The sequence below is a fragment of the Dasypus novemcinctus genome, chromosome 29 (genome assembly GCF_030445035.2).
Source record: "Dasypus novemcinctus isolate mDasNov1 chromosome 29, mDasNov1.1.hap2, whole genome shotgun sequence".
In the NCBI taxonomy this organism is placed as follows: Eukaryota; Metazoa; Chordata; class Mammalia; order Cingulata; family Dasypodidae; genus Dasypus; species Dasypus novemcinctus.
Window position 1 is genome coordinate 20,716,975 of NC_080701.1, and position 15,832 is coordinate 20,732,806.

General features: G+C 39.5%; 1 protein-coding gene across 2 annotated transcripts in view; it reads left to right on the forward strand.

Annotated features, from left to right (window-relative positions):
* The window catches only part of ASH2L (ASH2 like, histone lysine methyltransferase complex subunit), a 47,583-nt gene that overhangs the window by 26,957 nt on the left and 4,794 nt on the right, over positions 1-15,832 (forward strand). For both annotated transcript variants that reach the window (XM_004469369.5, XM_023591981.3), the window contains exons 8-12: positions 592-667; positions 3,093-3,186; positions 3,687-3,904; positions 14,402-14,569; positions 14,889-15,082. In XM_004469369.5, coding sequence (XP_004469426.1) covers positions 592-667; positions 3,093-3,186; positions 3,687-3,904; positions 14,402-14,569; positions 14,889-15,082 — 750 coding nt within the window. The remainder of the gene's footprint in view (positions 1-591; positions 668-3,092; positions 3,187-3,686; positions 3,905-14,401; positions 14,570-14,888; positions 15,083-15,832) is intronic.

Below are 15,832 nucleotides of genomic sequence, written 5' to 3' on the forward strand. Positions count from 1 at the left end.
GGAGCCATCCAGATTTGACCCCTGCTGGTTTCAGGCTCTTTATGACTGCTAGTTTCAATTCTCACACTATTAGAATTTCTCCTCTTGTTTTCTGAGCATCCCCCTATTGCCTTGGATTGTATAGTGCCCAGCCCCCACACTTTTTTATTAGGGAAGTTGTTGGTTTACAGAAAATCATGCATGAAATACAGACTTTCCATATGCTATCCTATTATTAACACCTTAATAGCCCTTTTTTTTTTTTAAATTAATTTATTTATTTCTCTCCCCTTCCCCCATCCACCCTGGTTGTCTGTTCTCTGTGTCTATTTGCTGCGTCTTCTTTATCCGCTTATGTTGTCGTCAGCGGCACGGGAATCTGTGTTTCTTTTGGTTACATCATCTTGTTGTGTCAGCTCTCCGTGTGTGTGGCGCCATTCCTGGGCAGGCTGCACTTTCTTTCATGCTGGGCGGCTCTCCTTACAGGGCGCACTCCTTGCGCGTGGGGCTCCCCTACATGGGGGACACCCCTGCGTGGCACTGCACTCCTTGCACGCATCAGCACTGCACATGAATAGCCCTTCTTTTTAATTGGATATTTTTTCCTTCCAGGATCTTAGTAACATTGGTCCTGCTTATGACAACCAAAAACAAAGCAGTGCTGTATCTACCAGTGGGAATCTAAATGGTAAGTGTTTAAATATCTCATTCCTGAAATATTTGTAGGCTTTTGAGTCCCAAATGTGCCTATAACGGGGAGTATTTTGGTTGACCTTTGACTAAATATATACGGAATTTTTTATTTTGTTTTGAAATAATTTCAAATTATATACAATTATCACAGAAATAATACAAACTCCATACACAGAACTCCAGCACACTCCTACACTCCATGCCCCTGGCAACCTGTATTCTAATACCTGTCTCTATAAACTTGCATATTAGATAGAGTACACCACCTGAGATGCTTTTAATTCCAAAACTCAATTTTTAGGAGCTAGCCGAGGATTTGGCAGATGGTAATGGAGGAGAAATTTTGTCACTTTACGCCACAAGTTTCAGTCAGACAGATTAGCTTTAAAACAAGGTACAATTTTAAGATCAAATTTATTTTGTTTGTATTAGCTTCCCTATCTTCATGTTAATTACTCTTTAGAAAGATTGAGTTGTTCTCTAATCTTTTCCCTTGTTAATTACTATTTTGAACTTCCTTTGTGCATCTTCTAATTTTTCTTGCCCTGAAACTTGATGTTATTCAGAAAGTGAGTTTCAAAGGACAGCATCGCTGTGTTGATCATCTGTTCTAGTATGCTTTTCTGTTTGGTAACCTGATGCTGGGAATGTCCTTCATTACTGACAGTAATCTAATGAGACCTGGGGTAGCTGGGAAGTGGCTAGCTATTCATCTGACAAATGACATCATTAACTTGTCTTGTAGTGTGGTAGCATCTTAAATAATCTTTTACACTGTTTTGTTTTGTTTCCCTTTTTTTGTTTTTTGTTTTCTCCTGTTATTAATATTCTAAGATGGGCTGGAAATTACTAAGTATTGTTTATCTTTTTACACCATTTTTCCCCTTTTAGTTGTTAAAATTTGACAAATACATGGTGCCACTTCTGTTCTTACAGGTGGATCCTCTTTTGGAGGTGAATTCCTCCTCTGTCTTCTTTCAGCCTCACAGACTTAAGTATTTTGTGGTTTGGAAAATGCTTTTTGCTGAGTTGTGATAGAAGCTTAAACTAAGTAAAAATTTAAAGCATTGTGAAAATGGTGGCAATAGCACTTAATTATGGAACAGTAGTTCCACTTTGTTGTTAGTAATTAAAAGCTTGTATGTTGTCATATTCTGCTGAACATGACCAGCAGTTCCCTTAGTATTGCTTGTTCTGATGAAGATGAATCTAAAACTTCTTTCTTAAAATAATTATGATGCAAATGACAATAAAAAATTATTAAAGGATTAATGTAACTCATACTAAAGACACAAACTAAAGATGTTGCAATAGTTTAAAAGCCTTTTATGAGAAATAGGAATAACTCCTGATATGTTCATAAAAGGAAGTTCTGCGTAGATCTGGTCCTGTTTGTGCAGAATATGATCTACTGTCAACATCTTGATCCTCTTTATTGCAGCAGAACTGCTGATAATTTCTAAGCTTGCCCTAATTGAAGATGTAGTACTCTGTAGTTGTTTCCCTAAAGGTGTTTTCCTACAGATCAGGGACATTTTCTGGAAAGGGGAACAAACAGCGGGGAATGACAGAATTGGATAAAAATTTCAAAGTGCCTATTTCAGAAAGACATAAGGCAGTATTCCTTGAGGCCTTAATATGTAGCTATATTTTTTCTGTATAAATTATGTAAATTATTTGTTAATATTATTTGCTGTTAAATCCATGAGCCAGATGAATCTAATCTGAATTTTTATGCATTGGCATGATCTTAGTAATTGTATTTATGAATGGGTATGAAATTAAAAATTGCCATTGTCATAATTAAATGCAAAATTGAAATATTAAAAAAAAAAGAAATTAAAAATTGCCTACTAAGTTTAAAGCCTTCTGTCTTACTTGTGTAATGCACAACCACACTGGGTGTCTAACATCACTGGAGAGAAACACCTTTTTAGTACTTCGGTTTTGTTTTCCATGTTTGATGTACTTTTGTCTTGTTGGATATTCATTAGGTACTTTAGAAGGTATTGTCCTTATTTGTTTCTGGAATATATCCTGTGAAGTTAAACAACTGGTTAACAGGGAGAATATTCTCTTTATGGATGTTTGTATTGCCTTGGGTGGAAAGAACTTGACCCATGCATTTGTTTTCCTTCTTTAGGTGTGGGTGTTTGGAATCTCAGTGAGTGAAAATGCATTTGTGTCACATCTTCAGAAAATGTACTAGTAGTTGCAATTCATTAAGAAAGGAAGGTTGAAATTGTCACACAGATATCATTTGAGCTTACTGCCATTCATTCAGAACCAGGTTGAAATCCATTGTGCTTTAGGGAAGGAATTCCTCTTCTGGTGTTGCACAAATGCACATTGGGTTTGTTAATCCTCATAGAATTTCAATATCCACAGCTGGTTGAAAATGACGTGCCTTCTCTTCAAAGGAGGAATTGCAGCAGGAAGCAGTGGAAAAGGAAGAGGAGCTAAGCGTAAACAACAGGATGGCGGGACTACAGGGACCACCAAGAAGGCCCGGAGGTGGGGAGAACGCTAACCCTGACCCCCTACCGTTTAAGTATTCTTTGGTGCTGGAAAGTCCACTGAAGGGAGAAGAGCTGTACTTGGCAGTAAAGCAGGAGTCTGAGGTTAAAAAGTCTGTCCATTTCCTCAAACTTTGAGCATTTTGAGGGGTAAAACAATCCCAGGCTAGGTGTCCTGTTTTTCTAACTTGTTACTGTAAAAACTGACCCTCGCGCAGCACCTTCTTAAGTATGGGGAGTAAAAGTCTAGTAGGGTGTCTTGAGAAAGGATAGATGTGGAGAGAGGGTGAAACTAATATTGAATGTTAGCTCCTTTACTTAAACTTTCTGCTTCTTTCCTTTGTCCAGTGCTGAGGTGAAGAAATCTAGATCACTTCTTATTTATACTGGTATCAGATAGTGAGTGCTCATATTGCTGTGCTTTTGTTCATTAGTGAGCACAGTATAAAGCATTGTTGGCAGCTGAGCTAGAGGAGTTTTATTCTTTTCTTTCTGCAGTGACCCTTTGTTTTCTGCTCAGCGTCTTCCTCCTCACGGCTACCCCTTGGAGCACCCGTTTAACAAAGACGGCTATCGGTATATTCTAGCCGAGCCTGATCCCCACGCCCCTGACCCTGAGAAGCTTGAACTTGACTGCTGGGCAGGAAAGCCTATTCCTGGAGACCTCTACAGAGCCTGCTTGTACGAACGGGTTTTGTTAGCCCTACATGATCGAGGTATGTAAGGTTCTGATGGTGATGTTGGACCCTCTGTTTCTTTGAACTACCGTCGTCAGCTTTGCTCAGCCTAGAATTAGATATACCTGTAGGTGCACTACCACACACCCCACCTGCCATCTCTGACTATGCTCAGCCAGAATGTGCAAACAGTAATTGCCTTCTCTGTCTCTTCCTATAAGCTGTAGGCTTTGTATATGTAAGGATTTTAAAAACATTTTATTTTTAACTAATTTTAAACTTACACTAAAGTTGCAAAAATAATACAGAGACTTATCATATATCCTTTGCCATGCTTCTCCTAATGGTAACATCTTACACAATAATGATCAAAACCAGAAAATAACATTGGTAAATACTATTTAGGATCTCACATCGCATTCACTTATTTTTCCTTAGTTTCTTGCAATCTTTAACATTTCCTCAGTCATTACTTATTTTTCGTAACCCTGACTTTTTTTTAAATGTACTAATCAGTAATTTTGTTGAATGTCCTCCAGTGAGGGTTTACCTGATATTTTTTCGTGATAACTGAGGTAGGACGTGTTTGTAAGAATACCACAGAAATGAGTCCTCCTTAGTGCGTCATTTCATGGAATTTATGATGTCAGTGTTTCTTGTTGATGATATTGACCATGATCCTTTGGTTAAGGTGGTTTCTGCTCAGTTTCTCCACTGTAAAGTACTCTCTTTCCCTTTGGGGAAAAATGTCTTCAGGAAGATCATTTGAGACTATTAGAATATCCTGTTTTTTCAAAGTTTTACTTGCTAAATTTAGCATTTATCAGTGAATCTTGTCTTCTGTAATTAATACTGTGGCTTTTACCTTACGATTTTCTATTTGCTCCTTCCCTTTTTTTTATTTAATCTATTTTTTATGTTGGTGTGGACTCATGGATATTTATTTTATTCTATAGGTTATAAACCAGTAGTTCAATTATTTTGTTGCTCAAATTATTCCGGCTTTGGCCATTAGGAGCTTCTTCAGTTTGGCACCTATGTTCTTTTTTGTTGTTGTTTAGTTGTTTTTTTGTTAACTTCTTTTACTTTTTTCCCCTGTGTTCTTTTAATAAGCCCTCCCTCCACTACTCCCCGCCCCCCCCCCCCCTTTTTTGGTACTTCTTTACTTTCTAACATAAGATATTACAGGTTCATCTTGTATTTTCCCTGCCCCAGCCCTAGTTATCAGCTACTTCTCCAGGGAGCCCTCGTTCCTTTGTTTAGAGAATGCTTTCTAGAAACTAAGATCTAGGCAGTAGGTTTGCTTATGTTACCAGGGTGTCACTGCATCTAGACTCTCTCAGTGGACAGAGCAAGGACATGCATATATGTATACCAATCCACATGTACACACGGCTATACTGAATTTATACGGATGCCTTGGATTCCAGTCAAATAGCCCTGGGTTCATTCCAGCCTTACAGTGAGAAATCTGGCTCTAATCATCTACAAGGTATTTAGTTATTCATTTCTAATATACAGATAAAATTGTTTCAGAATTGACCTTTGTGAGGTATATTTTCTGACTAGATTACAGCGTTTTTGTAATCTTTTTTTTTGTCACTGGCCTTGTGGTATTCAGTAAAAAATACTGTTTTCCAAATTAACCTGGATTTGTTCTTTTCTTCCCCACCTCTTGCGGTGTGGTTGTGTTTTTCATTTATAATACAGTTAGGTTCATTCGTTAATGTTCGTATCCCATGTTGGGTTCTGTCACATCTTGGGGGTATGCATGTGCATGTATATGAGTGAATGGTGGTGGGGAGGCAGGTAGATAATAGCTATGTGAAACATTACTAGTTTCCAGTTTGTCCTTCTTGTATTTCTTTTGTACAAGAAATTCTTATTTTCTTTTTTCTTTTTTTTTTTTTAAGATTTATTTATTTATTTATTTAATTCCCCTCCCCTCCCCCGGTTGTCTTTTTTTTTTTTTCTGTGTCTTTTTGCTGCGTCTTGTTTCTCTGTCTGCTTCTGTTGTCGTCAGCGGCACGGGAAGTGTGGGTGGCGCCATTCCTCGGCAGGCTGCTCCCTCCTTCACGCTGGGCGGCTCTCCATATGGGTGCACTCCTTGCACGTGGGGCTCCCCTACGCGGGGGACACCCCTGCGGGGCGCGGCACTCCTTGCGCGCATCAGCACTGCACATGGGCCAGCTCCACACGGGTCAAGGAGGCCCGGGGCTTGAACCGCAGACCTCCCATGTGGTAGATGGACGCCCTAACCACTGGGCCAAAGTCCGTTTCCCCTTATTTTCTTATTTCCTTCTTTCATATGTAATGGACATCTATTCTTTTTTTTTTTTTTTTTTGAGGTACCGGGGGCTGAGGATTGAACCCAGGATGTCATGCAGCAAACTGGCACTCAATCATTGAGCCACATTGGCTTCCCGGAATTGATATTTATATTCATTTTGCTTGTTGCTTGCTTTTGTTTTTTTCAGGAGGCACTGGGAACCAAACCTGGGACCTCCCCTGTGGGAGGCAGGCACTCAACCACTTGAGCCACATCTGCTCAGATACTCTTTTTTGCCTTTCACTTTTAAGTATGTATTTGAAATTATTCTGTATCACGTTTTTTTTCTCCTAGCTTCCTGGTATTCCATTGTGTGGATATAGCATTCCATTGTGTGGATATACCATCATTTATGCAACCACTCCGCGTATTGGCATTTAGATTGTTTCCAATATTTTATAATTACAAAGTGGCAATGAATAACCTTGGGCATATGTATTTTTGTATTGTTGGCAATATATTTTAAAGATAGATTATTAGACATCATATTGCTGGGCTGAAAAGTAAGCGCTAGTGAAGTTTTGTTAGGTGTTGCCAAATTTTCCTTCAGGAAGGTTGCACCAATTTGCAAATTACTGCCAGCAATGTAGAGAGTACACATTTCTCCACAAGCACCACCAAACGCAGTCTGTTACCCTGTATTTTTTCTGCCATTTTGTTAGGTGAGAAATGGTGTCTCAGTGTTGTTGTTGTTTTTTAAGATGTATTTTATTTATTTCTATACCCGCCCCCATTGTTGTTTGCGCTTGCTCTCTGCTCTCTGTGTCCATTTGTCGTGTGCTTGTCTTCTTTTTAGGAAGCATCTGGAACTGAATGCAGGATCTTCCATGTGGTAGGGAGGCACTCTTTTTTTTTTTATTCATTTTTTTTAAAATATTACATTCAAAAAATATGAGGTCCCCATTCACCCCCACCGCCCCCACCCCACCACTCCCCCCACAGGGGAGGCACTCTTGGCTTGAGCCACTTCCACTTCCAGCTTATGGTGTCTCTCATTGTGTTTCTGTGTTGTGTCTCCACGTTGTATCATCTTGTTGCATCAGCCCATCACTTTAGCTTGCTGTCTTGCTTGTCTTCTTTAGGAGGCACCCAGAACCTCCCAACTGCTTGAGTCACATCTGCTTCCCTCTCAGTGTTGTTTCAATTTGCATTTCTTTAATTGGGCTTAAACATTTTTTAATATGTGTAAAAGTCATAATTATCTCTTAAGAATTGTCTATCCATGTCTACTTTTATTTCCCATTTTTCTGTTGGGATTTTGGTCCTTTGTCTCAATTTATACAAATGCTTTCTATAATATAGATAGTACCTCTTTGTGGTATATGTTGTGGACATTTTCTCCCAGTTAATAGTTGTCTTCTGATTTTATTTATGATTTTTTTTTGTTCATACAAATTTTAAATTTATAGTAGCTTTTTTAACAATGTAATTTTTAAATAAAATTTTATTGAAGTCAAACTATGAACTAACTATAGCCTGTATCTTATATTTGGTGTATTTTCCCCCAACTCACCTGATTATTAACACCCTGTATTAATATTATGTGTTATAGTTCCTGAGAGAACATTCTCTTATTTTTTCTTTAATGATATAATTTTATTCAGAATTAAAAAAAAAAAACACCTGTTATCCATTAGAATGTGAAAGCAAATTTAAATAAATGTCCATCACTTCTAGACAATTATACCTCATGAATTTTTTGATGTTTTTCTAGAGTGTTAGTGCAAATTCCATATAACATATTATATTACCCATAAATGTTTTAATGTTTCTTTTTTTTTTTAAGATTTATTTTTTATTTCTCTCCTCTTCCCCGCCCCCAAGTTGTCTACTGTCTGTGTCCATTCGCTGTATGTTCTTCTGTGTCCACTTTTATTCTTGTCAGCAGCACCAGCAATCTGTCTCTCTTTTTTTTGTTGTTGCGTCATCGTGCTCCATCAGCTCTCTGTGTGTGTGGCGCCAATCCTGGGCAGGCTGCACATTTTTCCTGCAGGGCGACTCTCCTTACGGGGTGCACTCCTTGTGTGTGGGGCTCTCCTACATGGGGGGACACCCCTGCGTGGCACGGCACTCCTTGCGTGCGTCAGCACTGCGCATGGGCCAGCTCACCACACTGGTCAGGAGGCCCTGGGTTTGAACCTTGGACCCCCCCCATGTAGTAGGCGGATGCTCTCTCCATTGAGCCAAATCTGTTTCACTAATATGTTTCAGATAAGAATTTTTTAAAAACATTACTATGCCATTATCATACCTACTAAATTAATGATAATTCTTTAATTACCCAAAACCCAGTTCATATTCATATTTTCATGGCTTTTTTAAAAGCAATTTTATTGAGATGGAATTATAAACCATATAATCTATCCAAACTGTACAATCAATGGCTTTTAATATAACAGTGTTGTATATTCATCACGACAAAACATTTGCCTTTTCCAGTTGTTTTGAATGAGATCCAAACATGTCCATATATTTATCACATTTGAAGACCCCTTATTTCTTGATTTAATGCTAAAAATTATAGCACTTGTATTGATGCTAGTCATTTGGAACTAAAGTAATCCCTTGGTGTAATATCAGTTTAATATCCATTTTATGTGGATTTGTTTGACTTCTGTTAGTGAAGAACATACTTTGATAGTAGGCAAGGACCAAATAAGCGACTTAAATGTTTAGGAAGTCAGACTTGTCTTGTTTTACTACACTTAATAGCCACAGTTGGGGGAGGGGGGTAGATTGAGGAAAAAAAACAACAACACTGATCCTTAAGTAACTTGTTGAAGATCAATCCATAGAACAATGGTTGCTTTCTGTGAGATAAATAAAAAAAAATAACCATGAAACTATGTTGTGAGAAGCAGATGTGGCTCAAGCGATTGGGTTCCCAGGACCTCCTGGTAAAGGTGAGCTGGCCCACGTGGCAAACTGACACAACACAACAAAAAAAGAGACACAGAGGAAAGACAATGAAAGACACAAGAAACTAGGGAGTTGAGGTGGCTTCTCTCCCATATTGGAAGGTGCCAGGATTGATTCCGAGTGCCTCCTAAAGAGAAGACAAGCAGACACAGAAGAAAGTGCAGCAGATAGACAGAGAGCAGATAGTGAGTACAGGTGGCAAGGGGTGGGTAATAAAAAAACAAAACTGTGTTGTATCTTTTTTTTTTAGATTTATTTATTTTTCTTCCCTTCCCTGTCCCCCCTATTGTCTGCTCTCTTGTGTCCATTCGCTGTGTGTTCTTCTGTGTCCGCTTGTTTCTCGGCGGTACTGGGAATCTGTCTCTCTCTCTTGTTGCGTCATCTTGCTGCCTCAGCTCTCCATGTGTGTCGTGCCACTCCTGGACAGGTTGCGCTTTTTTCACACGGGGCAGCTCTCCTTGCAGGGTGCACTCCTTGTGTATGGGGCTCCTCTACGCGGGGGACACCCCTGCGTGGCATTGCACTCCTTGCACTCGGCAGCACTGTGTGTAGGCCAGCTCACCACATGGGCCAGGAGGCCCTCGGTTCAAACCCTGGACCTCCTATATGGTAGGTGGACGCTCTGTCAGTTGAGCCACATCTGCTTCCCTGTTGTGTCTTTTTAACTTCTTACTTTCAAACAATCCAAATCTTACAAAAAAAGTGAAGAACCTGACCCATAGGAGAGTAAGTTGCCATGGTGCTTTGTTTCCCTCAAGTACTTTAGTGTGTATTTCTTATGAATGAGAACATTCTCCTTATATTAGTTATCTATTGCTGCAAAGCAAATTACCACAAAACTTAGCAGTTGAAAACTAGAAATGTTTATCATCTCATGCAGTTGCTGGGAGTTGGGAATCTGGGTGCCGCTTAGATGTGTGGTCTGGCTCAGGAAATCTCATGAGGTTGCAGTCAAGCTTTTAGTGAGGGCTACAGTCTCCCAAGACTTTCTGAGAATTGGAAGATCTGTTTCCAAGATGATTCACTCATGGCTGTTGTTGTGGTACTCAATTCCTCACCACATAGTCTTCTCCATAGACTCCTTGTTTGTCTTCTCACATGGCAGCTGCCTTCCCCAGAGCAAGTGATCTGAGAGACAAGAATTTACCATTCCTTTTATGACCATTTTCCGAAGTTTTACACTATCACTTCCATTTTGTTACAAATGAGTCAGCTAAATTCATTCCACACTCAAGTGGAGGAAAATTAGAGTCTGTCTCTTGAAAGGAAGAGTATCATAGAATTCATAGATGTTTTAGAAACTGTCACACTCTTACAGACCATAATACAACCATCAAAATCAGGAAATTAACATCTCATTATTACCATCAAATCTTCAGATCCCATTCAACTTTCTTCAGCTGACCAATAATGTCGTCTTTTTTTTTTTATGATTTTTTATTTCTCTTCCCCTCCGCCCCCCCCCCCCATTCTTTATTGTCAGAGAATCCAGTTGAGAATTATATGCTGCATTTAGCTGTTATGTCTAAGTTTTCTTCATTCCGGAATGGTTTTTCCATCTGTTCTAGACTTTTATGACCTTGACATTTTTTTAAATTGCAGACCAGTTATTTTATAGACTATTCCTCAGTTTGGGTTCCTCATGATTTGGTTTAGGTTATATATTTTTGGCAGGAGTCTCACAGAAGTAATGCCTTTGTTCTAATCAAATTGCATCCTGCCAGGTAGTACACGATTTCGGTTTGTCTCATTACTGGTGATGTTCACTTTAATCACTTAGTCACTAAATGACTAAGGGGGTGTCTTCCAGGTTTATCCCCTGTAAAGTTTCTCCTTTTCTCTTTGTAATGAAGTGTTTTGTGAGAAAGTAATCCCTTTAATATCCTGTTCTCATCAAACTTCCAATTCATTTATTTACTTACAAGTATAGACTCACGAGTTTCTATTTTATTCAATGGGTTATAATTTTTTTTTTTAGATTTATTTATTTCTCTCCCCTTCCCCCTCACTCCCCCCCGCCCCGGTTGTCTCTTCTCTGTGTCTATTTGCTGCGTCATCGTCTTTGTCCGCTTCTGTTGTTGTCAGTGGCACAGGAATCTGTGTTTCTTTTGTTGTGTCAGCTTTCCCTGTGGGCAGCGCCATTCCTGGGCAAGCTGCACTTCCTTTTGCGCCGGGCGGCTCTCCTTAGGGGGCGCACTCCTTGCGCGTGGGGCTCCCCTATGCGGGCACGACACTCCTTGTGCGCATCAGCACTGCATGTGGGCCAGCTCCAAACGGGTCAAGGAGGCCGAGGGTTTGAACCGCAGACCTCCCATGTGGTAGATGGACGCCCTAACCACTGGGCCAAGTCTGCTTCCCCATGGGTTATAATTGATGCAGACGTTTTTCATGCTGGCTTTTTTTTTTAAGATTTATTTTATTTGTTTTTTCCCACCTGCTCATTGTTTTGCGCTTGGTGTCTGCTCTGTGTCCATTTGCTGTGTGCTCTCTGTCTGCTTGTCTTCTCTTTAGAAGGTGCTGAGAACTGAACCCAGGACCTCCCATGTGTGAGAGAGGCACTCAGTTGCTTGAGCCACGTCAGCTCCCTGGTTTGTTGTGTCGCTCATTGTCTCTCCTCTTTGTGTCTCCTTGTTGCATCATCTCGTATCAGCTCGTCACGTCTACCCACCGCGCCAGCTCCCTGTCTTGCTCATCTTCTCCAGGAGGTACTGGGAACCGAGCCTGGGACCTTTCATCTGGTAGGCAGGAGCCCTGTCGCTTGAGCCACATCTGCTTCCCTTCAAACTGGCTCTTGTGTAATTTTGACTATTCCCTTTTTTTTTTTTTTTAAACAAATCAATTTTACTGATACATATTAATAAAGCATACTGTTCATCTAAAATAATCCAATCAGTGGTATTTGGTGTAATCGAAATCATTGTTCCCTTTTTTACCTTTTTACCTTTTTTTTTTGCACACAAAATGTTTCAGACTTATGCTTGTACTGCCTTACCCTAGAATTAGCTATTTCTCTAGAGCCTTGTTTTCCTTCAACAAAGAAGGACATTTCAAGGCCAAGTCTTAGTGGTGGGTCACCCTTCCATGTGGATGTGCTTTTTTCTTTTTTTTAACCAGGAGGTTCCCGGAATCGAACCGGGGTACTACATATAGTAAACAGGAATGCAATTGCTTGAGCCACAGCTCCTTCCCTGAAAGTGCTTTTTAATACTTTTCAGGCTCTGAGACACTGTACTGCCAAGGCTTTCCTATCATCATGATCACCTGCCTTGCTCAGCCCTACCTGATGGCTTAGGAAGGGAAAAGGAAGGAGTATTTGTATTTGAGAAGGCAGAATTTGAAAATTCCTTAGGAGGCTCTCTTCAACAACATGCATTTAATTTAGGGAAGTTATCACTGAATCTGCCTAATTCAGGGATCATTGTGGTGTAAAGGAAGGAGCATAGGACCCGGATTTCATTCAAGCTCTGCCAATGGGCTTCTCCCATCTACAGAATTGAGATGGTAGCTATGAGAGTTAAATGAATCATACGTAATATTTATTATTTTGTAAATCGTAAAGACCCTTACAGAAGATGATTTAAATTTTGTGCTTCTGAAAGATTTGAACAACTCCAGAGTATTTATAAACGCTATTTAAAATGCTTTTTCCTCAGTTAAGGCTTAATTGGATCAGAGATGTTTAACATTTTCCCTTCAGAACCTAGTCACTGTGTCTCTCCAACTGATTTAGATTATCCCCTTGTCCTATAAAATGGCCTTATAGAAAAGTTACATTCAGACCTTACACAAAGGTAGAGATGATGGGTAAAGTGAATCCCCATATACTTTTCACTAAGATTTAACAATTATCAAAATTTTGTCGCTATTTATCTTTACCTTAATTTCTTTCTTTTTTATACTTCAGTATAATCTCTAAAAAATATAATTTTCTCTCTTTTTAAAGATTTATTTCTCACTCCCCCCCTCCCCCGTCATTTTGCACTCACTGTCTGCTTTCTCTTTTTACTCTCTTTGTATTCTTCTGTGTCTGCTTGTCTTCTCTTTAGGCAGCACCAGGAATCTATCCTGGGACCTTTGCAGTCATTCTATTGTGCCACCTCAGCTCCCTTGTCTGCTGCATCTCTTATTGTCTCTCCTCTTTGTTTCTTTGTTGCATAATATTGCTGCACCAGCTCTCTGCACAGGCCAGCTCGCTGTTCGGACCAGCTTGCTCTCACCAGGAGGCCCCAGGAATTGAACCCTGGACCTCCTATATGTTAGACGGGAGCCCAAATGCTTGAGCCCTATCTGCTTCCTTTGTTATTTTCTCTTAAAACCACAATGCTGCTATCATAAATAATAAAATAATTCCTTGCTAACATCTGAATTCAATCCATAATCAATTATGTTTCTCTCTCCCCACAAGATGCTTATTAGTTACAAGGGGAAAAATAGTAATTTTACAGGGGAAAATCTAGCAGGCACCACCTTTACCAAGTGATCAAAATTAAATCACCATTTTGATATCATGTATCTCCTAATAATGATGCACTGAGTGGCGCAACATTACTTAAGTAGTATTCCTGCCAAAAAGCATAACCTGGACTTGAACATGAGGAAACATCAGACAAACCTACTAAGGGACATTCTATAAAATAAGAGACCAATATTCTTCAAAGTGTCAAGGTCACGAAAGACAAAGGCTGAGAAACTGCTCTAGAGTGGAGGAGGCTAGGAGACATGGCAACTATGTGCAAAATGGGATCTTAGATTGGATCCTGGACCAGGAAAAGAATATTATTTGGATCACTGGCTTAATTTGAACGTGGTCAATAGATTAGTTAATAGTATTATATTGGTTTTAATTTTCAGGTTTTGATGATTGTATTAAGTTACAGACAACATTTAGGGAAACTGAGTAAAGGCTATGTGGGAACTCCACTATTTTTTCAAAGGCTGAAATTTCTTAAAAATTTACATCTTTTTAAAGGTGGTTTATTCAAATCAGGATCCAAGTGCGTTGCAATTAGCTGTTTATTAGAAGGAATGTACAGTATAATTAATTTTAATGTGTCGTCTTCAAATAGTCACATTTAATAAAAGCTAGATTACCAATCAGGTTTTTTCCATTCTCCTTTGGCTATACTTTATGCTGAGATTTTTTAACTCCTCCTGATTTTTCAAACTCTTCACCTGATATTTGAGTTTTATTTTGTTTTGCTTTAGTCTGAGAGACCATGTTTTTGTGGCACTTATCTCAGTACCTCAAATAAGTTGCAGTGCTTTATTTTAATCTCCCATCACTGCAGCTCCACAGTTAAAGATCTCCGATGACCGACTGACTGTGGTTGGAGAGAAGGGCTACTCTATGGTGCGGGCCTCTCATGGGGTACGGAAAGGTGCCTGGTACTTTGAAATCACTGTGGATGAGATGCCACCAGACACCGCTGCCAGACTGGGTTGGTCCCAGCCCTTAGGTAAGCTGGAGCCATAAAACTGCATAATACTTGCATAGTCATAGTAGGTAGAAGTATAGGCCATCTGGATAAGGCATAAAACTTGGCGGTGGGCCGGGGGGAGGATTTTTGAGTTTATAGGATTGTGGGTAGAAAATTTAGTTCCGAGGGTTTATCTGGTTTACAATTCTTAGGAATATTTTGATATAATTATTTGCTTTTGAGAAATAGCAATTTTACAAAATTGACGAAAAATAAAAAGGAGTTGAATCTTTTCCTTTAGCAACCCAGAGTTGACTTGCAGTCCTTTGACTTCCTGTATGTCCTTTTATTGGGACAGGTAACCTTCAAGCTCCCTTAGGTTATGATAAATTTAGCTATTCTTGGCGGAGCAAAAAGGGAACCAAGTTCCACCAGTCCATTGGCAAACATTACTCTTCCGGCTATGGACAGGGAGATGTCCTGGGATTTTATATCAATCTTCCTGAAGATACAGAGACAGCCAAGTCACTCCCTGATACTTACAAAGATAAGGTGAGTTTGTCCTTCCACGAGGGAATCCTGGGGATCTGAAGACCTGTGGCAGCCAATGCCTGTGTCTGTGGCCTACTGTGCTCTCATGGTACTGACCCACCATTTACATTTTTTTCCCAACATTTTATTTTGAAAATTTTCAAACATGCATCAAAGTTTAAAGAATGTTAGAGGCAGTGCCTGTATTCCAACCACCTAGGCTCTTATCAGTAATATGTTAGCTGGGCAGCCAGCTTTCCATCTGTTCATCCTTCAGTCCATCCATCCTTTTTATGCATTTCAGAGAAAATTATAGATACCAGTACGCTTCTCTCTAAGTGCATGAGCATGTGAATCATTGACTAGAGCTCAATTTGTTTAGCTTTTCTTTTGATATAAGATCTATATAAAATGAAATGTACGAATTTTAAGTATATATTCACTGAGTTCTGAGTTTGAGCCCTTAATGAGAGGTAGAATCTTTCCCCCTCATTGCCCCAGGAGTTCTCTTATGCCCTTGCCCAGCCAATTCACAACCATCACCCCTCTAGAGGCAACCACTGTTTTGATATACTTTTCACATCATAGATTAGTTTTGCCTGTTCTTGAATTTATATAAATGAACTCAGGCATCATCATAGTCTTTTGAATCTTTCATTCATCATCGGTATAATGCTTGAAATTCATCCATATTGTTGCATGTATTTGTGTTTTAATGCTGAGTAGCATTCTACTGCATAACTATACCACAGTTTATCCATTTTCCTGTTG